At 35.5% G+C, this 25,729-nt stretch overlaps 1 protein-coding gene across 4 annotated transcripts in view; it reads left to right on the top strand.

Annotated features, from left to right (window-relative positions):
- The window catches only part of SYCP1 (synaptonemal complex protein 1), a 132,746-nt gene that overhangs the window by 89,599 nt on the left and 17,418 nt on the right, over positions 1-25,729 (top strand). For 2 of the 4 annotated variants that reach the window (XM_082684979.1, XM_082684978.1), the window contains exons 23-29: positions 2,247-2,309; positions 2,472-2,534; positions 5,990-6,106; positions 6,498-6,608; positions 7,940-8,032; positions 8,669-8,743; positions 25,517-25,573. In XM_082684979.1, coding sequence (XP_082541105.1) covers positions 2,247-2,309; positions 2,472-2,534; positions 5,990-6,106; positions 6,498-6,608; positions 7,940-8,032; positions 8,669-8,743; positions 25,517-25,573 — 579 coding nt within the window. Of the gene's footprint in view, positions 1-2,246; positions 2,310-2,471; positions 2,535-5,989; positions 6,107-6,497; positions 6,609-7,939; positions 8,033-8,668; positions 8,744-8,878; positions 8,992-25,516; positions 25,574-25,729 lie in introns of those variants that run through there. The other 2 variants (XM_082684981.1, XM_082684980.1) reach the window with 2 other exon arrangements.

The raw sequence follows: 25,729 nt of genomic DNA, 5'->3' as shown, positions 1-25,729 counted from the left end.
TGGCAAGATGCTTTTAAAGATTATTGTTAGACATATTTCTCATTCATATAATCAAAGGAGCTACAGAAAATTTTCTGCTCCCTTTATGTGAAGTTGTGAAGTGTTTTTACTGTCTGGCTGTTCATCACAATTCACTTCTCCTGTCTCCACATATTTATCCTAAACTTGACCTTCTTACCTATAGTAAGTATCCTCTGGAAAAGTTTAGTTCATTCTCTGAAGTTCTGACCTCTGATAATGCCATTTTCTAATTCCTAGAATTCTGGTGAGTAAAATTCCTTGTTTCTATGCATGTGAATTGTTTTACTTAGAAATGAACTGTGATTGGGGAAAAAAACCACAAAACTATGGTAGCTTAAATCCTTTTCAAGAATTTTGGACATTCTACCAAATATATTTACCTTCATTAGCCCTAAATTTGGAGATTGTTTAAATTTAAAAGGTGTGACAAGTTATTTTAATTTTCATTGTCTTATTCAGAAAGAAGGGAGAGTGAGATGGGCAGTCAAATTACATTCAAAGTTGATAGTTTTGATGTCATTATTTTAGTAAGGTATACACTTATTTTTGGATTGTAGTAATGTCAGTTATAAAGATGGCTTTATAGGAATACCAGTGTCTGAAGTCCTTTCAGGTCTGATTCTGCTTTTTGTTCTTTCTGTTGATGTTTACTCATTGAGTCTCAGTTCTTTGTTATTTTGTGTTTTTTGTTGTTGTTGTTATAATTCTTTGGAATTTTATCTACGGGAATTCTTTGAGGCTTGTGTTGGAGTTTGTATCTTCCCAAAAAGATTGTCTTGGGATCACTGTTCACCAGGAACCATTTTAAATTAAATTCTCCATTTTAGGTTTTTCCAAATCATAGAGATAGCATGAATTTAGGCTATAAACTCATATAAGGTTACCTCATGGTTACAAATTCTCAGGGAAGATTTTGATAACTTTCACTCAGTGCTAGCATCAAGACAGACAAGTTTTATTGTGACCCTTCTGTGTGTCAGATTTATTTTTTAAAAATATTTTCATTGAATAGGTAGTCTTTTGAGTATGTTGCTTTATGCAGGGTTGTCTTATTGAATTCCTTACCTTTAGTGAGCTCTAAGTTTTATCTTCTGTCTCCCTTACACTAGGTAGTTTCAGCAGGTGTCCATAACTGGCTTTGGTGCTACCCCAAACTTGCTATTATTACTTTAAAGTTATAATTTCAAGTAAGCAGTTTCCTCATTTTGTAGCCATTTCCTTTTAAATTATTTTTTATCAGGAAGGTTGTTCAGGATACACAGGTGGCTTTTTGGCCAGAATTGGAAATCCTTGATTTTTTAAAAAAAAGTTAAAATTGTATATACAAATAATTGCACCTACTAATGTATTTATACCAGTAAAATTGGCATGAAAATCACCAAAATGTGTTTTCTTTTGAGTTCTCTGAAATAGACTTTAGGGGTTGGGCATATTAAAAATAAGATTATTAAGCAGCTGTGCCATGTATTACTCAGTTTTAGAATAATAGCTGATTATGACTACACATGGGTTTTGCAGTAAAAATATTTAATAGAGTATTTTGTGCTGAAAGATTAAATTTTTTTTTCCATTATAATTTTTTTCTACTTTGGAAATTTGTACAACTTACATTATCTGTAATGTTTTAGGAATCTGTTCTGCTTTTACGGTAGTCCAGTTATTTCTTAGCCTAATGCCTCTTAGTCCAATCATGCATGTGTACTGAGGTGAAATAATCTCCCAAAGTGTGATATAAAAAAGTGTTAGGTGGTATTTCTATAAGAGGAGTTAGAATGCAGTTATGAGGAGATAGAGTATCACATTATTCCCCTTCCCCAAATATAAAAGTAAAAGAGACTCAGAAATGAGAAATGAGGAATAATGAGTAAAGATGAAGGCAAATTACAGTTAATCTTACCTCTGGCTATAGCTTTTCAAAATCTAATTCATAATACAATTAAGCTTTCTATATAGGATTGAGCAAAAGGCACATTTTCCTTAAAGTAATTGAATTCATGTGTTCTTCAAGTAGGTTAAGAAATGTGGAGAATTTCAAATTTCTATTGAGAAAAATCTTTATTAAAATTTACTTGATCACATAATTTTAGACACTAATGGAATTACTAAACTACATAATTTTTGAAGTGACCTTTTTGTTATTTTATGCAATATTTTTATTAGTTTAAAGTTACTTATTTTGACTGGAATATTGATTAAAATAATTATAATTTCTCATAATTTTTTAGTGTAACAATTTAAGGAAACAAGTTGAAAATAAAAGCAAATGTATTGAAGAACTCCAGCAAGAGGTAGGTACTGATTCTCCAAATTAAACTATTAGAAAACTAATTTTTTCACTACATTTTTAAAGAATAATGCTTTCTTTTCCTTTAGTAATTTCAGTCTAAGTCAGTGGCAATGCAAAAATGGAATCATGTTGTTACTAAGCATAATTCTTTAATTTTTTACAGAATAAGGCCTTAAAAAAAAGGGGCACAGCAGAAAGCAAGCAACTGAATATTTATGAGATAAAGGTATTTGGAATATTTATTTTTGTTTCTAAAATACTAGTAAGTAGATGAAAACTTAGGAATTTCATACTCTTATATTGTAGCAGTTATTTTCAAAAATTCTTTTGAGATTGTAGGAATCATTTTTTTTAATAGAGTGCTTGTCTGTGACTTAGCTGTATCAGAACAATCTAAGCAGCCTAAATATATGAATATGTGTGGTATATGTGTATATTCATATTCCTTATCCATACTTTCAAATCTGAGGTTGAGTAGGTTTGGAGTAGAGCCTTGGAATCTACATATTATAGAAGGTCTATATATGGTTATCCTGCTACATTGATTTTACAGAAAAAAATCTAAGGAATGTCAGCTCCTGATGTCAGAAGCCCTAATTTGTTTATTATCATATTCCTAAGTCCTTGAATAGCAACTGAAAGTAAGTACTCAAATAGTTTTTGAGTCTTGAATGGAAAACAGTAGTTCTCAGTATTTGAAGGATGTTCATTTTCTAGGAAAACAAAAATCTTATACCTTCCTTTAATACTATTTGAGATTCAAAATATATAAACATTGTGTTAAAAATGAAAAGAATTCTCAAACTTCTGGAATCATATAGAAAAGTAACTAACATATATCCTGTAATTCAGCCTACTATAGGTAGAATCAAGAGAAATACACAAAATATTCATAGCAGCATTGGTTGTGGTAGTCCTAAAATGAAGATGACACAGATAACCATTAGTAGTATTAAAAATAAATCAATAGGAAATCACTCTAAGGTAACCCAGATGTTGGAATTAGGAGATAAGAGCATTTATGTAGTTTTTATAAGTATATTCAAAGATGAAAAGGAGGGTATATTTATAATGAATAAATGGAGAATCTCAGTGAAGAAATAGAAACTTTAAGAAAGCATCAGAGAGATTCCCAAGATGGCAAAGGAGTGGGGGACTCCATTTCAACCAGTCCCCTGAGTTTAGCTAGAATTGCCAAGGAAATGTTGAAAAACAAAGCTGGGGGCCTCACATTGCCTGATTTCAAGTTATATTCTAAAGCTGTGATCACCAAGACAGCATGGTACTGGCACAAAAACAGATACATAGACCAATGGAACAGAATAGAGAGCCCAGATATGGACCTACAACTCTATGGTCAAAGCAGGGAAAAATATCTAATGGAAAAAAGACAGTCTCTTCAATAAATGGTGCTGGGAAAATTGGACAGCTATGTAGAGAAAAATGAAACTCGACCATTCCCTTATACCATACACAAAGATAAACTCAAATGAATGAAAGACCTCAGTGTGAGGCAGGAATCCATCAAAAGCCTAGAGGAGAACATAGGCAATAACCTCTTTGACATCGGCCACAGCAACTTCTTTCAAAACATGTCTCCAAAGGCAAAGGAAACAAAAGCGAAAATGAACTTTTGGGACTTCATCAAGATCAAAAGATTCTGCATGGCAAAGGAAATAGTCAAAAACAAAGAGGCAACCCATGGAATGGGAGAAGATATTTGGAAATGACACTACAGATCAAGGGCTCATATCCAAGATCTATAAAGAACTCCTCAAACTCAACACTCAAAAAACAGATAACCACATCAAAAATGGGCAGAAGACATGAACAGACACTTCTCCAAAGAAGACATAAAAATGTCTAACAGACACATGAAAAAATGTTCATCATCATTAGCCATCAGAGAGATTCAAATCAAAACCACATTGAGGTACCACCTTACACCAGCCAAAGTGGCAAAAATTGACAAGACAGGAAACAACAAATGTTGGTGAGGAGATGTGAAGAAAGGGGAACCTTCTTACACAGTTGGTGGAATGCAAGGTGGTGCAACCACTCTGGAAAACTGTGGAGATTCCTCAAAAAATTAAAAATAGAGCTACCCTTTGACTCTATGATTGCACTACTGGGTATTTACCAGATACAGGTAAGTGAACAGGTGTAGTGAAGCAGGTGTAGTGAAAAGAAAGGCCATATGCACCCCAGTGTTCATACCAGCAATGTCCACAATAGCCAAACTGTGGAAAGAACCAAGATGTCCTTCAACAGATGAATGTATAAAGAAGGTGTGGTCCATATATACAATGGAATATTAGCCATCAGAAAGGATGAATACCCAACTTTTGCAACAACATGGATGGGACTGGAGGAGATTATGCTGAGTGAAATAAGTCAAACACAGAAAGTCTAAATTATCATACGGTTTGATTTATTTGTGGAATATTAGGAATGGCATGGAGGACATTACAAGAAGGAAGGGAAAAATGAAGGGAGGGAATCAGAAGGGGAAATGAACCATGAGAGACTATGGACTCCAGGAAACAAATGGAGGGTTTTAGAAGGGAGGAGGGTGGGGTGTGGTTGAACCCAGTGATGTGTGTTAAGGAGGGCATGGATTGCACGGAGCATTGGGTGTTGTACACAAACAATTAATCATGGAACAGTATATCAAAAACAAATGATTTACTGTATGGTAACGTAAAACAATAAAAATAGTTTAAAAAAATAATATATAATTATTCAGTAGAGCTATAAAGAAGAGCAAGGATTAGACGAAACAGAGATTAGAATGGAGATTAGAATAGGTAAAAGGCAGGGGGAAATGGAGGGGAAACGTTGTATAACGTTTCCAGTTAAGTAAGATAAACTAGTTCTAGATGTCTGCTGTATAGCACAGTACCTGTAGTTAACAATATTATATTGTGAACTTATAAACTTGTGAAGAGGATAGATCTCATGTTAAATTGTTTTTATGGTAGAAAACAAAGGGCTAGAAGGAAACTTTTGGAGGTGATACATTATGTATATTAATTGTGATGGTTTCATGGTGTATGCATATGTCTAAACTAATCAAATTGTGAATATTAAATATGCATAGTTTTTTGTGTGTATATCCATTATACCTCAACAAAGTTGTTTTTAAAAAAGACTATGCTTTTTTTAAAAAAAAAGATTTTATTTTATTATTTGACAGACAGAGATCTCAAGTAGACAGAGAGAGGGGGAAGCAGGCTCCCTGCTGAGCAGAGAGCCTGATGTGGGGCTCAATCCCAAGACCCTGAGATCATGACCTGAGCCGAAGGCAGAGACTTAACCCACTGAGCCACCCAGGCGCTCAGAATATGCTTTTACTTTGAATCACATGGGTGTTCTATCCAAATGGAATAGTCACTGTAACAAAACCTGAACCTCAGAACAAATAATTTAAATATTGCTGAGATAATAGATCATAAATGAAAATATGGCTACTTTAAAAATATTACTTGTCAGACTAAATATGTATTTTAGGGGTTTTGTGAAAAATCACATCTCACCCTATGAAAACTGTAAGGAAAATGATTCAGCCATAATTTCAATGAATAAGTAATGTTTTAAGAGTCACAAAACCACAAAGTGAATATAGAATATTTTCAAGTAGTGTACATTTATTAATGTTAATTTTATTTTCTTTACTCAAAGGTCAGTAAATTAGAATTAGAACTAGAAGGTGCCAAACAGAAATTTAAGGAAATGACTGACAGCTATCAAAAAAAAATTGAGGACAAAAAGATATCAGAAGAAAATCTTTTAGAAGAGGTAGGAAAAACTAAATATGTTTGAAAATTTGTTTTATTAAAACTATTGGTTTATTAGCATTTTAAGAGAAAAGCAATTCTGAAGTTATGATTTTTAAAAGATTTAATAAGTTTATATGTGACAGTTAAAAAGTATCTTTGTTATTCTAAGTATTTGTGTATTAAGTAATGTATTATTTTGAAAAGATTAAGTGGTCATTATAGTGTTATACTATCATCGCACTTGATAGGACACCCTAAAATAAACCCAAACAGTAATGCATCTTTTACTTGGCTTTCCTAATTTCCTGGTGTTTGATTTCTGCATTTTATGTAAGTAGTATATATGGTCTTTGCATTTAAGTTAAATTTGTTTTCTGTGCATTAATTTTAAGAAATACTTTATTTGATAGGTTGAGAAAGCAAAAGTAATAGCCAATGAAGCAGTAAAATTACAGAAAGAAATTGATATACGTTGTCAACATAAAATAGCTGAAATGGTAGCACTTATGGAAAAACATAAGGTAATGTGTGTGTGTAATGAGAACTATTAATTGCAGCCATATTTATGCATAAAGATGGTGAAATCAAGATAGCAGTCTGATTTGTCAGAAAATTTGCAATAATGACTGATTACAGCTAGAATACTCTTGATTTTCTATTTCTCTAAGTTTAGATCTTAACCACACAAAGCTGAGTTTGAGTGTTCCTTCCTTGAGAATCCCTCTCCTTGTCATCTGTTATGCATGGAAGTAATCACTTTTCTTCTGGATTTTCCTAATACTCTTCTTATAGCACTTTACACCTTTTATTTATTTAAGTACATCCCCAGAATATGTATCTGGTAAAGGATATAAATATATCCATTATGTGTGTCTAACACACATTAGGCTAAACAAATTTTTATCAATGGTATAAATAGATGAAAGACTTCATGTTTGTTGTGTTTGTCCTTTTTTGTTGTTGTTGTTATAAAAGTAATCATTCTGTTACTGAATTCAGCTTTATTCCCTTCAAGATCTGGAATAAGAGGTGGGCTATACGTACCTATTCATCCTTAAAATTGTTGGTGGGATATAACATATGAGGTAGCCAATGAGGATTAAACATATTTTAATAGTATTTTAAAAATTCATAAAATACTGTGAACTCAGAGATTTAAACATATTTGGTATGTCTCAATCCAGTCTAATCCTTGACACCCAAACTGTTCCCTTTTTGGCCAGTGGGAGACTCTTCAAACTAGCTGGCCAGTCCTTTTGACTTGACCGCTTTTTTGCTTTCTATTATAACAACATGTTCAAGACTCATCTTGTATTTCCTGCCCCAGATTTGGGTCTGGAATCAGTTACTCTTCTAAGAGGTTGGTGTTTATAGCCTTTTTTTAAATTATGCAACTCAACATTTCCAATTAAAAATAATTTTTTTGTTGTTCTTGTGTTTGACTATTTTCAAAACTGTTTTCTATGTTTTCATTGTTTATTTGAATAAAAATGACTTAAAAATTAGAGAAAAGGTCAAATATATATATAAATAATGGAATTTATTAACATTTTCTGTGAATATAAAATGTATAAGGATACTAGTATTATTAAAACATAATTTATGGGGCGCCTGAGTAGCTCAGTGGGTTAAAGCCTCTGTCTTTGGCTCAGGTCATGATCCCAGAGTCCTGGGATTGAGCCACGCATCAGGCTCTCTGCTCAGCGGGGAGCCTGCTTCCCCACCCCTCCCTCTGCCTGCCTCTCTGCCTACTTGTGATCTCTGTTAAATAAATAAATAAACATCTTTTTTTAAAAAACCATAATTTATTTGTGTTCTAATATACTTAAAATATTTTCTCTGTTTAATATAGCACCAATATGATAAAATAGTTGAAGAAAGAGACTCAGAACTAGGACTTTATAAAAGCAAAGAACAAGAACAGTCATCAGTGAAAGCATCTTTGGTGAGATACAGAACAAATAGCAATAAGGCCAATTTTCATATCAGCATGACTGATGGTAAAGAATAATATTAAATAAAACAAATATTAAATAAAATCAAAATAATTTTTGATCTGTAGAATCAAAGAATCTTAGATTTAAAAAAGATCTTACAGGTGTTATAGTTAAATGGTTTTCCAGTTTTATTTTCTGAAATGTAAGATAAACTCTTCTTTTCAAATGAATAAATACAAACTCCAGTTACAAATAAATTTGGAGCTTCATAGAGATTGGGAGAGGAAGAATGGGATAGATTGGGAGAAGGTGAGAAGGAGAGATAACATAGTGTTAAATATTTCTTTAGAAAACTATAAAAATTTGTCTAAATGAAATCTTTAGTCATGTTCAACTAGCAGCCTTTATATCAGTCAGTAAAGTAAGCACTGGGTGTTATACACAACGAATGAAAACTTTGAACACTACATAAATAACTGATGAGGTACGATATGTTAGCTAACTGAACATAGTAAAAAAGTATATATATTTTATGAGTGAATTTATTTCTCTGTAAAACTAAATATATATGAAACATTAGCATTTTCACTGTTTTGAGAAATATATGGATACACTATAAATTTCATGGTTTTTTTTTCCTTTAGGAGTCTGAATTGTCTAATCTCAAAAATGAACTTTTGTCTGTTAAGAAACAACTTGAAATAGAAAGAGAAGAAAAGGTGGGTTTTGTGGCATTATAGGTAAAGAAGCTAATAATATTTAGGTGCAACTTTCTGGGTTTTCTTAGTTTAATTTTTTTAACTGAAGTATAACTGCAACTTTTTTTTGGAAGATTTTATTTATTTATTTGGCAGAAAGAGGGGAGCACAAGCAGGGGGAGCAGCAGGCCAAGGGAGAGGAGAAGCAGACTCCCCACCGAGCAGGGACCCTGATGTGGGGCTTGATCCCAGGACCCTGGGATCATGACCTGAGGTGAAGGCAGACACTTAACTGACTGAGCCACCCAGGCACCCCTAACTGCAACTTTTTATAAATATTAGGAAATATATTTTGGTAATTACTAAAACATCTAGTTTTTTTCAGAAGTATGTAGTGTATTCCTTTGTTTAAATATTGAACAAATATAAATATAAGCATGCTTTAAGAGTAGAAGTGCTTTTAGATATTAGTACTTGGGAAATATCTCATATTATAAAATGCTTACATATTTAGATGTGTTTTTAAATTATTCATTACATTTCAGAAAAAAATAATGCCTTATATTAGTGTAGTGTTTTGCAGTTTACAAAATGAATTGACTTACTTTAAAATGACAAATACCATTTATCTTTTACTTTCTATAGGACAGATACCATGCTGACTATCCTACTTACATCTATTTAATTCTTACAACGGTGCTAAAAGCAATACCTATTACCTTCATTTTTATAGAGGTTAGGTTATTTATTCATGATCACATACTAAAAAAGTAGAATGGCTTAGAATTCAGTCTAGATCTTGCATGTTTCTAAAACCTGTTCTCTTAATCACTTAGCAACAGCCTAAGTAACATGCACTTTCAATTTCAAGATCCTTTCTGTTCACTTTGTTTCCTATACTTAATTCCTTTCTTCCTTTCTCCACTATGGAAAATCTGACACATTTTTCATATTAAAATTTGATGAATTTCATTTCATCAAAGGTGAACTTACTGTATATAAGTATTCTCATAGCATTTTGTTTTTATATCAAAGTAGTTATATCAGTCTGTACTTCCATTATATTTTAAGCTCTTCAGAGGTGAGGATTCTATCTTATTTATTTTTGTTTTCCCTTTACCTGAGAACAGTTCTTTGAAAATTTTCTGTTTTTAATGAATGTTGTCAAAGGAATGACTAAATGTCTCTCTCTTCACCTATACTAGTAATATACTTAATTTTATCCTACTGTTGCAGTGGAAGAAGAGGACTCGACTCCTTCACTTTAACTACTCTTAATGTTCTTTTTTTCCAAATGTTTTCCATATGTATTGAGATACACTTAACATACAGTCCTGTTCAAATTTAAGTTATGCAGCGTGATTTGATCTGTATATATTGTGAAATGATTACCACAATACATTTAGTTACTATCCATCATTTCATATAGATGCAAAAAAAAGGAAAAAAATGTTTGGGAGAAGGGGGTGGGATTATGGACATTGGGTAGGGTATGTGCTTTGGTGAGTGCTGTGAAGTGTGTAAACCTGGTGATTCACAGACCTGTACCCCTGGGGATAAAAATATATGTTTATAAAAAATAAAAAGTTAAAAAAAAAATGTTTTTTTCTTCATGATGAGAATGCTCAGCATTTACTCCCTTAACTCTCAAATATACCATATAGCAGTGTTAACTATAATCATTGTGTTATAAACTACATCCTTAGTACTTATTTATCTTTTAACTCATACAAAGGTACAAACCTTTGACCACCTTTATCTAATTTCTGAACCCCAACATCTCTGCCCCTCGTAACCACAAATCTGATCTCTTTTTCTATGAGTTCTTTCTTTAATTTTAGACAACATATAAATAAGAACATACAAATATTGCTTTCTCTGTTGGACTTAAATCATTTAGCAAAATGCTCTCCAGATCCATTCATGTTATTGCAAATGGCAGGATTTCCTTTCTTTTTTTTTTTTTTTTAAAGATTTTATTTATTTATTTGACAGAGATCACAAGCAAGCAGAGAGGCAGGCAGAGAGAGAGGAAGGGAAGCAGGCTCCCTGCTGAGCAGAGAGCCCTATGTGGGGCTCGATTCCAGGACCCTGAGATCATGACCTGAGCCGAAGGCAGTGGCTTAACCCACTGAGCCACCCAGGCGCCCCAGGATTTCCTTTCTTTATGGCTAAATAATATTTCTCTGTGTGTGCGCGTATCGTACTTACCTTATCCATTAATCTGTTGGTATCACTTAGGTTGTTTCTATATCTTGGATACTGGAAATAATGCTGCAGTGAACATGTGGGTGCAGATATCTCTTCAGCATGATGTTTTTGTTTGTTTTGGATATATACCCAGAAGTGGAATTACTGAATCATAGGGTAGTTTCATTAATTTTTTGAAGAATTTCTTACAGTTTATAGTGGCTATACCTGTTTATAATCCCACCAACAGTGCACAGGAGGCTTTTTTTTCCTTTTTTTCTTTTTCTTTTTCCATTTCTTTTTCTTTCTTTCTTTTTTTTTTTTTTTTAAGTTTTTATATTCTAGTCAACATATAGTATAATATGGGTTTCAGGAGTAGAATTTAGTGATTCATCACTTACGTATTACACCCAGGGCTCATCACAACAAGTGCCCTTCTTAATACATATCATTCATTTAGCCCATCCCCAACCCACCTCCCCTCCAGCAACTGCCATTTTGTTTTCTGTAGTTAAAAGTCTGTTTTATGGTCTCTCTTTTTCCCCAAATGTTAATCTGTTTTATTTCCTAAATTCCACATATGAGTGAAATCATACGGTATTTGTCTTTCTCTGAGTGACTTATTTTGCTTAACACAATACACTCTAGCTCCATCTACGTCATTGCAAATGGCAAGATTTCAATCTTTTTGATGGCTGAGTAATATTCCATTTTTTATATACACCACATCTTTATCCATTCATCAGTTGATGGACACTAGGGCTGTTTTCATAATTTGACTATTGTTGATAACATTGATATAAACATCCGGGTGCATGTGTCTCTTCAAATCTGTATTTTTGTTTCCTTTGGGCAAATATATAGTAGTGCAATTGCTGGATTATAGGATAGTTCTATTTTTAAAATTTTGAGGGACCCTCAATACTGTTTTCCTGAGTGGCTATACCAGTTTGCATTCCCATAAACAGTGTAAGAGGGTTCCCTTTTCTCTGCATCCTCACCAACATCTGAGGTTTCCTGTGTTAATTTTAGCTATCCTGACAGGTGTGAGGTGATATCTCATTGTAGTTTTGATTTGCCTTTCCTTAATGATGAGTGACATTGAGCATCTTTTCATGTGTCTGTTAAACATCTGGATGTCTTTGGAAAAATGTTTATTCATGTCTTCTGCCCTTTTTTAAACTGGATTATTTGTTTTTGGGGTGTTGAATTTGTTAAGTTCTTTATAGATAGTGGATACTAACCCTTTATTGGAGATGTCAATTGCAAATATCTTCTTCCATTCCACAGGCTGCCTTTTAGTTTTGTTAATTGTTTCCTTCACTGTGCAGAAGCTTTATATCTGAAATCCCAGTAGTTTAGTTTCATTTTTGTTTCTCTTGCCTCCAGCAACATGTCTAGTAAGAACTTGCTATGACTGAGGTCAAAAAGTGCTGCCTGTATTCTTCTCTAAGAGTCCAATAGTTTCCTGTCTCAAATTTAGGTCTTTCATTCATTTTGAATTTATTTATGTGTAGAGTGTAATAAAGTGGTCCAATTTGATTCTACTGCATGTTGCTGTCCAGCTTTCCCAACACCATTTGTTGAAGAGATTGTCCTTTTTTCCATTGGATATTCTTAACCGCTTTGTCAAAGATTAGTTGATGATATGGTTGTGGGTCCAATTCTGGGTTTTCTATTCTGTTCCATTGGTCTATGTATCTGTTTTTGTGCCAGTACCATACTGTTTTGATGACTACAGCTTTTTAATATAACTAGAAGTCTGAAATTGTGATGCATCCAGCTTTGCCTTTCTTTTTCAAGATTGCTTTGGCCATTGGGGTCTTATGGTTCCATACAAATTTTAGGATTGTTTATTCTTTTTTTTTTTTCAGTTTTTTTATTATTTTTTTAAAAATTGTGTTATGTTAGTCACCATGCAATGTGTCATTAGTTTTCGATGTAGTGTTCCAAGATTCATTGTTTACATATAACAGTCAGTGCTCCATGCAATCCATGCCCTCCTTGATATCCACCACCAGGCTTACCCATCCCCCATCCACCTCCCCTCTAAAACCCTCAGTTTGTTTTTCGGAGTCCACAGTTTCTCAAGGTTCATCTCCCCTTCCATTTCCTCCCCTTCACTTTTCCTTCCCATCTCCTAATGACCTCCATGTTATTCCTTAAGTTCCACAAGTCAGTGAAACCATATGATAATTAACTGTCTTTGCTTGACTTATTTCACTAGGCATAATTCTAGCTCTGTGACAAATGCTAATGGTGTTTTCTAGGGATTGCATTAAATGTATAGATTGCTCTGGATAGTATAGGTATTTTAACAGTATTTTTTCTTCCAATTCATGAACAGAGAATCTATTTCCATTACTTTGTGTCATCTTCAGGTCCTTTCATAAATGTTCTATATTTTTGAGAGTATAGATCTTTTACCTCTTTGGTTGGGTTTATTCTTAGGTATCTTCTTGTTTTGGTGCAGTTGTAAATGGGATCAATTCCTTGAGTTCTCTTTTTGCTGCTTTATTATTGGCATGTAGAAATTCAACATATTTCTGTACATTGATTTTGTATCCTTTGATTTTACTGAATTCATGTATCAATTCCAGCAATTTTTTGGTGGAGTCTTTTGGGTTTTCTACACAGAATATCATGTCCTCTGTGAATAGTGTAAGCTTGAATTCCGATTTGGATGCCTTTTATTTCATTTTGTTGTCTCATTACTGTGGCCTTCTAGTACCATTTTAAATAACAGTGGTGAGAGTAGACTTCCTTTCTTGTTCCTGACTATAGAGGAAGTGCTCTATGTTTTTCCCCATTGAGGATTATATTAGCTGTAGTTTTTTCATATATAGCCTTTATGCCTTTATGATGTTGAGGTATATTCCCTCTACTCCTACTTTTTTTGAGGGTTTTTTTTTAATCAGGAATGGATGCTGTACTTTGTCAAATGCTTTTTCCACATCTACTGAGAGGATCCTATGATTCTTACCCTTTCTTTTATTAATGTGGTGTATCATATTGATTTGCAAATATGGAACCACCCTTGCAGCCCAGAAGTAAATCCCATTTCATCATGGTGAATGATTCTCTTAATATACTGTTGGATTTGATTTGATACTATCTTGTTGAGAATTTTTGCATCCATGTTCGTCCATATTGGCATGTAATTTTTTAGTGGAGTTTTTGTCTGGTTTTGGAATCAAGGTAATGCTGACCTCATAGAATGAGTTTGGAAGTTTTCCTTCCTTTTTTATTTTTTGAGACAGTTTGATAAGACTAGGTATTAACTTTTCTTTAAATGTTTGGTAGAATTTCCCTAGGAAGCCATCTAGCCTTGGATGTTTCATGTTTGGGGAGATTTTTGATTACTGATTCAGTTTCTTGGCTAGTTATCAGTTTGTTCAAATTTTCTAGTTATTCCTATTTCAGGTTTGGTAGTTTATATATTTCTAGGAATTTATCCACTTTTTTCCAGATTGCCCAATCTGTTGGCATACAATTTTTCTAAATATTCTCTTATAATTGTATTTCTGTGGTGCTGGTTTTGATCTCCCCTCTTTCAATGGTGATTTTATTTATTTGGGTCCTTTCTCTTTTCTTTTTGCTAGATCTGGGTAGGGGTTTATTAATTTTATGAATTCTTTCATGCAGCCAGCACCTAGTTTCATTATCTGTTCAACTGGGTTTTTGTTGTTGTTTCTGTATCATTTATTTCAGCTCTGATCTTTATTATTTCCCTTCTTCTGCTGGTTGTGGGCTTCATTTGTTCATTTGTTGTCCTTTTTTTTTTTTTTTTTTTTTTTTTTTTTAGCTCCTTGAGATGTAAGGTTAGGCTGTTTTGAGATTTTCTTGCTTCTTGAGGTGAGACTGTATTGCTATATACTTCTATCTTAAGATGACTCTGCTGCATCCCAAAGGATTTGGACTATTGTGTTTTCATTTTCATTTGTTTCCATGTATTTTTTTTTAATTTCTTCCTTAATTTCTTGGTTAACCCATTCCTTCTTTAATAGGTTGTTTTTCAACCTCCATGTATTTGTGGTCTTTCCAAACATTTTCTTTTTCTTTCTTTTTTTTTTTTTTTTTAAGATTTTATTTATTTATTTGACAGACAGAGATCAGAGGCAGAGAGGCAGGCAGAGAGAGGAGGAAGCAGGCTTCCTGCTGAGCAGAGACCCTGATCTGGGACTTGATCCCAGGACTCTGGGATCATGATCTGAGCCAAAGGCAGAGGCTTTAACCCACTGAGCCACCCAGGCGCCCCATTCCAAACTTTTTCTTGTGGTTGACTTCAAGTTTCATAGAGCTGAAATCAGAAAATATGCATAGTATGACCTCAGTCTTTCTTTCTTGTTTAGGGCTGATTTGTGACCAGTATGTGATCTGTTCTGGAGAATATCCCATGTGCACTCAAAAAGAATGTGTATTCTGCCACTTTAGGATCAAATCCTCTCTTTAAATATCGGTTTAGTCCATCTGATTCAATATGTCATTCAAAACCATTGTTTCCTTGTTGATTTTCTGCTTAGATGATCTGTCCATTGCTATAGGTTAAAGTCCCCTACTATTATTGCATTATTATCAATGTTTATGTTTGTTATTAATTGATTTATATATTTGGGTCCTCCCAATTTGGGGACATAAATATTTACAGTTGTTAAATTTGGGGGCACATGGCTCAGAGGGTTAAGCCTCTGCCTTTGGCTCAGGTCATGATCTTGGGGTTCTAGGATCAAGCCTCACATCAGGCTCTCTGCTCAGTGGGGAGCCTGCTTCCTCCTCTCTCTCTGCTTCCCTCTCTGCCTATTTGTGATCTCTCTCTCTCTGTCAAATAAATAAATAAACTCTTTAAGAAAACCAAAATTAAAATATTTTAAAATATTATTAAATTTTTTTGTTGGATTGTCCCTTTTTTGTGATATAGTGGCACTCTTCATCTTTTGTTACAGTCTTTGGTTTAAAATCTACTTTGTCTGGTACAAGTATAACTATTGTGGCTTTCTTTTGACCTTTATTAACATGATAAATGGTTCTCCATCTGCTTGCTTTCCATCTAGCAGTGTCTTTAGGTCTAAAATGAGTCTCTTGTAGGCAGCATGTAAATGAACTTTTTTGTTGTTGTTTTTAAAATCCATTCTGTTTTTAAAATCCATTCTGATATCCTGTGTCTTTTGATTGGAGCCTTTAGTCCCTTTACATTCAGGGTGATTATTGATAGATATGAATTTAGTGCCATTGTATTACTTGTTAAGTCATTGTTTCTGGAGATTTTCTTTATTCCATATTTTTTAAGATTGTATTTATCTTGAGAGAGAGAGGGAGAGATTGTCCATTGAGAGGGGCAGAGAGAGAGGGAGAGAGACCATCTCAAGCCGACTTCATGCTAAGTATGGACCATGATGCAGGGTTTGATCCCACAACCATGAGATCTAAGCCGAAATCAAAATCTTATCAGACAGTCAACTGACTGAGCCACCTAGGCATTCCTTCTCTGTCTTTGTTACTTTTAGTCTTTCTTTCCCACTCAGGAGTCCCCTTTAATATTTCTTGCAGGGCTGGTTTAGGGGTCATGAACTCTATAGGTTTTGGGTGGGAAACTATGTCTCCTTCTATTCTCAATGACAGCCTTGCTAGATAGAGTACTCTTGGCTGCATATTTTTCCCATTGAGCAGATTGACTATATCATGCCATTCTCTTCTGACCTGCTAGGTTTCTGTGGACAGATCTGTAAACCTGATAGGTCTTCCCTTGTGAGTTAAGGACTTTTTTCCCCTTGCTGCTTTCCTTTTCTGTTTATTCTGTGAAGTTGACTGTAATATGTCTTGGTGATGGCCAGCTTTTGCTTGAAATTAATGGGACCTCTCTGTGCTTCTTGGATTTTGATGTTTGTTTCCTTCCCCAGATTAGGGAAGTTTTCAGTTATGATTTACTGAAATGAACTTTATGCTCCATTTTCTTTCTTTCTTTTTTTTTTAAACTTTTTTTTTTTTAAGATTTTATTTATTTGTCAGAGAGAGAGAGAGAGCGAGAGAGCGCAAACACAGGCAGAGAGAGTGGCAGGCAGAGTCAGAGGGAGAAGCAGGCTCCCTGCTGAGCAAGGAGCCCGATGTGGGACTCGATCCCAGGACGCTGGGATCATGACCTGAGCCGAAGGCAGCTGCTTAACCAACTGAGCCACCCAGGCGTCCCTATGCTCCATTTTCTATATCTTTTTCTTCTTCAGATTTGGGAAGTTCTTAGCCATCATTTCTTTAGATTACTTTTTTGCCCCCCTCTTCCATCTTAGTTCCTCTGGGATTCTAAAGTGTGTAAATTGTTTCATTCAGTGGTATCTCATAATTTATGTAGTCTTCCCTCACCATTTTTCATTCTTTTATCTTTGTTGTCCCAATTAGATAATTTCTATGAACTTGACAATAAGTCATTTCATTTTTTAGCTTGATAAAGTCTCATTTTAATGCTCTCCATTGCATTTTTTCATTATTCATTCTACTTTTCATCTCTAGAATTTGTCTAGTTCTTTTTAATAATTTTTGTCTCTGTTAAAGTTCTTTTGTTCATTTATGTTTTCTTGATTTTATTAAATTGTCTTTCTGTGTTTTTCTTTGTTGTTTTTTTTTTTTTTTTTTGGCTGGAGTCATGTTTATTGGGAGACAAGTGGGTATCACAACCACTAAGTATGTCCGTTGTGGATGGGGGCGCAGGGCGTGGTTCCCAATACCCCCCCCCCAGGGACTCATTCCTGGATATAGAGGTTGCTGGGGGCAGTGGGGTCATCTGCTGGGCGTGTCTCCACTACCACAGGCCTCGGGGAGTCAAGCAGATGGAAGGTGAGAGTGGGGTCTCTCAGCTTCTACAATAGCTGGTCTGAGCCTGGAGCCCACACCTGCACTCCATGCTTCCAAAAGGCCTGGAGGCGACCCCCGACCATAGCCACGGCTTCCACTGCCTCGGTCATGGGGATCTCTGGAGTTCGAAGCCCCCGGACTGGAGTCACCAACTTCAGAGACCCATCCATCAACACCATCACCTTGTCCTCCTCTACCTGGGTCACCAGTACCAGTTCCCTGTGCTCTGTTTGACAGGAGAAGTTCAAAAAGCCCATTCCTCTGGGTTCTGCCTTCCTCCACTAGGCACCCGCTCCATTCCCAAGCCCCAGGCTAACTCCCGCCAATCATGAGGCCGGGCTGGTCCTCACGCTCACAAGCTGTACATTACATAGATCGTCTTTCTGTGTTTTATTATAGCTCATTGAACTTCCTTAAAACAACTATTTTGAATTCTTTATCAGGCAAATCGCAGATTTCCATTTCTTTGGAGTTGGTTACTGAAAATTATTGTATTTCTCTGTGGTGTCATGTTGCTTTGATTTTTCATGTCTGGCATCACTGTCTTCACATTTGAAGGATGGTAATCTCTTCCAGTTTTTAATTGGTTACCTTCAGGAGAGAAGTATCTTCTGTCAACTCTGCTAGGGATTCTGAGGTTTTCTTGGATCTTTTCTATATCTATCTATATTTATTTATGTCTATGTCTATTTCTGTATCTCTGTATGCCTGCTCTACATTCCTTGTTTGCTCTTTAAGAGGAATTCTTAAGACCGTATGCTTTCTCTTGATGCTGCAGGTGGTGCTGGCAGCCTCCTCTTTGTTCTCCCTCGGTCTTTGTTGAATGATCAGGTTTGTATACTTCATATCAGTTCTGAAGCATTGGGCCAGCTTTCTTCACATGTTCACTAACCATCTTCAAAGGCTTATGCTTGCCACCTTAAGGGCATGTGCAGGTTGGCAATGGGGTATTACGTGTGTGGGTGAGCTGTTTGAAGCATTGAGGGAGTGCCCTTGGGCTAGTTGATCTTCAGGCAAGGTATCCCCAGAAGCTCTTGGGCAGTCTTCCCATGGAGTCCATGAAGTGATGAGGATATGTGTACCTTAAATACAATCTGAGCTTTTGTTGCTGTATTCCCAACCCCTTCTCACCTCTCAGTCATGTAATTCACTCTAGTATTCTGGATGGAGTGGGAAAGAAATGGGTCTCTTTGGCAGCATCCTGCACAACTGGGGAAGCTGGGGATCTCTCTTTTGCTCTCACTTTTTTCCCAAAGGAAAAATTGCTAGCTGAGAGATCTTTCTTGGCACCGAACTTAGGAGAGGGGGTAACAAGGGTAAAGTGAAACAGTTCCTGTTATCCTCTACAGTGTGTTCAGTCTATGATTTTTTTGTTCCAGTGGTGTGCTAGAACTTCCATAAAGGTATTCTCATTTGAGGATGATGGTCAAAATCTGTTTTCTTGGTAGGGAGGATGGTAGAAAACTCCTTCCATTTTGCTGACATCACTTTTCCCCTTTTCCTAATGAAAGCATTTAGTACTATAAAATTTTCTCTCAGTACTGCTTTAGCTACATCCCACATGTTTTGATATGTTTTCATTCAGTTCTATAAAATTTTAAATTTCTTTGTGACTTCTTTGACCCATAGATTATTTAGAAATATGTTTTTAAATTTTCACATATTCTAAGATTTTCCTGTAGTCTTTTTTTTTATAATTTTTTATTTTTTATAAACATATATTTTTATCCCCAGGGGTACAGGTCTGTGAATCACCAGGTTTACACACTTCACAGCACTCACCAAAGCACATACCCTCCCCAATGTCCATAATCCCACCCCCTTCTCCCATACCCCCTCCCCCCAGCAACCCTCAGTTTGTTTTGTGAGATTAAGAGTCACTTATGGTTTGTCTCCCTCCCAATCACACCTTGTTTCATTTATTCTGTAGTCTTTTTGTTACTGATTTTTAGTTTGATTCCTTTATGATCAGAGAACACAATGTGTATGATTTTTGTATTCGTCTGCTTGGGTTACTATAACAAAAATACTATAGATTCAATAGGTTAAACAAATATTTATTTCTCACACTTCTGGAGGCTGGAAATCTGAGATCAGGATGCCATCATGGTCATGTTCTGGTCAGAGTTCATTTCCTGACTTCTAGACAGCTGCCTTTTGGCTGTGACCTCACATGGCTGAGAGAGAGAGAGCTCTAGTTTCTTCCTCTCCTCACTGGGACACTAATCCCATTGTGGAGACTCCACCTCCCTGACCTCATTCAAAACCAGTTACTTCCTAAAGACCCCATCTCCAAACACCATATCATAATAGGAATTAAGGCCCCAGTGTATGAATTTTGGGGGAACAGAAACGGTCGGTCCATTCTTTTAAATTTGTTGAGATTTGCTTTATGGCCTAGCATATTATCTGTCTTGGTAGATGATCCATGAGTGCTTGAAACAATTTTATATTCTACTATAGATAGAATAGTATTTGTTGGAGTGTTCTATAAATGTCAGTTACAACCACTTAGTTGGTTGTATTGTTTAGATTATATATATTTTCTGCTGATTTTTCTGGTGAGAGAGTATTTCACTTATTGAAATGGAGGTGTTAATGTCCCCAACTTTGTCCATGTCCCTGCTCAGCTCTTTCATTTTCTTTTTTTTAGAGAGGGATGGGGGCAGAGGGAGAGAGAGAATCTTAAGCAAGCTCCATGCCCAGTACAGAGTCCCATGCAGGGCTTAATCTCACTACCCTGAGATCATGACCTGAGGCAAAATCAAGAGTCATTTGCTTAACCTGCTGAACCACCCAGGCACTCCTCAACTCTGTCATTTAAAAAAACATTTCACTGACAAAATTTATGCACTTTTCAATCACCCATTTGAAGTGTACAATTTAACAGTTTCTAATATAGTTGTGCAAACCATCAAGGCTGTGTAATTTAGAATACATGTGTTACCCGCTCAAAGAAGTCCCATATGCGTCAGCAGTTATCCCTTCCTTTTTTTTTTCCATCACCAGATTCAACAGCTCCAGGCTACCACTAATCTATTTTTGTCTCTATTGATTCACCTATTCTGGATATTTCACTTAAATGGAATCATATAATATATGGTCTTGTGACTGGCTTCTTTCACGTGACATTATGTTTTCAAGGTCCATTCACATCCTAGCATAGATCAATACTTTATTCCTTTTTATTGCTAAATAGTATACTATTGTATGGATTGTATGGATATACGAGGGTTTTTTGTTTTTTCTTTTCTTCTTCTTTTTTTTAACCTTGTGTGATGTCTGTACTACACCGGGGCCCACCTGTACCCCTTTAGCCTGAGCCAGTCCTGTTGCCCAGTCGATCCCCAGTCACCTGGTAACAGGGTGAGTGCTTACCATGAATGAAGTCATGACTACAATTAGTCCCGACAATCCCACATTCTGCCTGCACACAGGGTAGGCCAGAAGGCCACGGCTGAGCAACCTTGCCCCCCCCAATACCGAGGGCCCATCCCCTAGCCCCTAACCCTTCAGTGCTTGCAGGGACGGCCTGCTCATTAACATACCCTCCAGAGGCTTCCTTTCTTACTTGTCTCACTACAACCACCCCCTCACCCTCCCGTCCTTCCCAGGGTCATTTCTTGAAAGAATATCTTGCATATTTGAATTCTGAGTCTGTAGGGCACCTGGGTGGCTCAGTAAAGTGTCTGCCTTCCATTCAGGTCATGATCCCAGGATTCTGGGATCAAGCCCTATATCGGGCTCCCTGCTCTGCTTGAAAGCCTGCTTCTCCCTCTCCCACTCCCCCTACTTATGTTTTTTCTTTCTTTCTCTCTCTCTCTCTCTCTCACTCTCTCTCACTCTCTCTCTCTCTCCATCAAATAAATAAATAAAGTCTTTAAAAAAAAAAATTCTGAGTCTGCTTCTGAGGAAACCCAATGAAGACAGAAGTTAACTGCCAAAGTTTATCCAGCACTTTCTCTGTGTGTGCCAAGCACCCTGCTCAGTATTTCCCATGTCTTGACTCCTTTAATCCCATGACATCCAGGGCCTGTGAGAAGGGACCGTTATCCTCTCCATTTCATAGACACAGAAACTCAGAGCTTAGTCTTGATCCCATGACCCATCCTTCAGCCTGAAATCGATATACTAGGTTTTATTTATCCATTGATCAGTTAATGGAAATTTGGATTGTTTCCAGTTTGACTATTGTGAATATTTGTGTACAAATTTTGTGTGGGTATGTTTTCATTTCTCTTGGTTATATATATAGAAATAGAATTGCTGGATAATATAATATTTCTGTGCTTAACATTTTAAGGTACTACCAGACTGTTTTTCAAGCCAATTTTACCATTTTGGGTTCCTACTGTCAATGCATGAAAGTCCCAACTTCCACATCCTCAGAAACACTTTTTTGAATTATAGTCATTCTAGTCAGTGTGACATGGTATATCATTATTTTGATTTGTATTTCTTTAATGCCTAATGATTGTTGATTATCTTTTCATGTGGTATTGCCCACTTGTATATCTTTTTTGGAGAAATGTATATCCAGATGCTTTTTGCCCATTTAAAAATTAGGTTGGTTTTTTTTTTTTTTGAGTTTTAAGAATTCTTTATATATTCTTGATCAGTCCCTTATCTACGATTTGCAAATGTTTTCTTTCATTCTGTGGATTGTCTTTTTATTTCTTGATGGTATTATTTGTAGCAGAGACTTTTTAATCTTGATGAAACTCTGTTTACCTAGATCCCCTCTATCTAGTTGGGAAAGTTCTTCTCAATTCCTAATTTGTTGAGTGTTTTTATTATAAAAGGGTGTTGGAATTTGCAAAATGCTTTTTCTGTGTATATTGAGGTGATTGTGTGTGGGTTTTTTTTGTATTAATACACAATATTACAATAATAGAAGATTTTCAGATGTTAAACCAATCTTACATTCTTGGGAAAATCTTACTTGGTTATGATATATAATAATTATATTTTGCTAGATTCAGTTTGCTAGTATTTTTTTGAGGATTTTTTTGCATCTGTATTCATAGAGATATTGGTCTGTAGTTTTCTTGTGATATATTTATCCTCAGGCTTTGGGTCTTTTCACCAATTCAACGTGAAGCCTTAAACCCATATATTTATCTGAGAGGATAAGTTGGGTTATTCTTAAAATTGAAGTATAGTTGACATGCAATGTTACATTAGTTTCAGGTGTATAGCATAGAAATTCAGACAACTGTTTATGTTATGCTTACCCTAAGTGTAGCTACCATCTGTCATCATAAAATGCTATTATAGTATTACTGACTATATTTTCTATTCTTTACCTTTCACCCCGTGACTTATTCATTCCATAACTGGAAGCCTGTTTCCATTCATCTGTTGATGGACATCTAGGTTCTTTCCATAGTTTGGCTATTGCGGACATTGCTGCTATAAACATTCAGGTGCACGTGCCCCTTTGGATCACTACGTTTGTATCTTTAGGGTAAATACCCAATAGTGCAATTGCTGGGTCATAGGGCAGTTCTATTTTCAACATTTTGAGGAACCTCCATGCTGTTTTCCAGAGTGGCTGCACCAGCTTGCATTCCCACCAACAGTGTAGGAGGGTTCCCCTTTCTCCGCATCCTCGCCAGCATCTGTCATTTCCTGACTTGTTGATTTTAGCCATTCTGACTGGTGTGAGGTGATATCTCATTGTGGTTTTGATTTGTATTTCCCTGATGCCGAGTGATATGGAGCACTTTTTCATGTGTCTGTTGGCCATCTGGATGTCTTCTTTGCAGAAATGTCTGTTCATGTCCTCTGCCCATTTCTTGATTGGATTATTTGTTCTTTGGGTGTTGAGTTTGCTAAGTTCTTTATAGATTCTGGACACTAGTCCTTTATCTGATATGTCGTTTGCAAATATCTTCTCCCATTCTGTCAGTTGTCTTTTGATTTTGTTAACTGTTTCCTTTGCTGTGCAAAAGCTTTTGATCTTGATGAAATCCCAATAGTTCATCTTTGCCCTTGCTTCCCTTGCCTTTGGCGTTGTTCCTAGGAAGATGTTGCTGCGGCTGAGGTCGAAGAGGTTGCTGCCTGTGTTCTCCTCAAGGATTTTGATGGACTCCTTTCTCACATTGAGGTCCTTCATCCATTTTGAGTCTATTTTTGTGTGTGGTGTAAGGAAATGGTCCAATTTCATTTTTCTGCATGTGGCTGTCCAATTTTCCCAGCACCATTTATTGAAGAGGCTGTCTTTTTTCCATTGGACATTCTTTCCTGCTTTGTCGAAGATTAGTTGACTATAGAGTTGAGGGTCTATTTCTGGGCTCTCTATTCTGTTCCATTGATCTATGTGTCTGTTTTTGTGCCAGTACCATGCTATCTTGATGATGACAGCTTTGTAATAGAGCTTGAAGTCCGGAATTGTGATGCCACCAACGTTGGCTTTCTTTTTCAATATCCCTTTGGCTATTCGAGGTCTTTTCTGATTCCATATAAATTTTAGAATTATTTGTTCCATTTCTTTGAAAAAGATGGATGGTACTTTGATAGGAATTGCATTAAATATGTAGATTGCTTTAGGTAGCATAGACATTTTCACAATATTTATTCTTCCAATCCAGGAGCATGGCACATTTTTCCATTTCTTTGTGTCTTCCTCAATTTCTTTCATGAGTACTTTATAGTTTTCTGAGTATAGATTCTGTGCCTCTTTGGTTAAGTTTATTCCTAGGTATCTTATGGTTTTGGGTGCAATTGTAAAAGGGATTGACTCCTTAATTTCTCTTTCTTCTGTCTTGCTGTGGGTGTAGAGAAATGCAACTGATTTCTGTGCATTGATTTTATATCCTGACACTTTGCATCATAGACAAGAAAGGCAAGTCTGCTTAAAGTTCTGTGTATTGGAACTTCCCCTTCTCTGAGTCCTTTAAGGCTTCTAGGGGCCCTAACAATTCTGTTCTCTAGGTGACTCTCATATTAAAGGCAAAGTACATATTCTTTTCTACAGGCCAGAGTTAATTTTTCTTTTTTTTCTACTAAAGATATATATGCCCTCATCTCCAGCAAAAGTGATGTTTTCTCTCCTAAGTATTTTGTACTTATTGTACTTTCTTTCCCCCCATCCTTATTTATTTCATGTTAAAAGTTTATTATTCAAAGTCCAACTAAAATGTACTTTTTCTCAATGCACAGAAAAATTAATATCTGCCTCTAAAAGCCCATAATATTCTGGATCTCTTTATTCTTCACAGTTAATTACAGTTAATTACTTGTGTGTATTCCTTAGTTTATAATCTGATCCATCTACTTCATTTTACAAATGAGAAAGTTGATTCAGAGTTTTAAAAGACTTACCCAAGATTCCACAGATATATACTGGTCAGATCAGCATTTTATTTTATTTTTTTTTAAGATTTTATTTATTTATTCAACAGAGATCACAAGCAGGCAGAGAGGCAGGCAGAGAAAGAGAGGAGGAAGCAGGCTCCCCACTGAGCAGAAACCCAATGTGGGGTTCCATCCCAGGACCCTAAGATCATGACCCGAGCCAAAGGCAGAGGCCTTAACCCCCTGAGCCACCCAGGCGCCCCTAGATCAAAATTTTTAAAAAAGATAATCAAAACTAAATAACAAGCTCTGTAGAAAGAAACTAATTTATTTTTCTTTTTTTTCTTTTCATTATTTTATAAGATTTAGAGTTTAGTATTCTTAATACTTCTTAGAAGTATTTTGATAATAGCATTAATTTTTGATAATAGTAACTACATTGTGTACATTCATTTTTAATAGGAAAAACTCAAAAGAGAGGCAAAAGAAAACATTGTTACTCCTGAAAAAAAAGATAAGGTAAGAGATTTATATAATTCTCCTGGTTTTTCTTTATAACCAAACTTGTTTTCTGACATCTACCTGGAAAATTTTTTGGCTCATAAATAAGTAAGGAGCATTTGATATTCATTTCCAAATATAGAATGTGTTCATATTATGAAAATAGATATCCCA

The sequence above is a fragment of the Mustela nivalis genome (assembly GCF_964662115.1).
Source record: "Mustela nivalis genome assembly, chromosome: 10".
In the NCBI taxonomy this organism is placed as follows: Eukaryota; Metazoa; Chordata; class Mammalia; order Carnivora; family Mustelidae; genus Mustela; species Mustela nivalis.
This window is presented reverse-complemented; position numbering and strand designations above follow the sequence as displayed.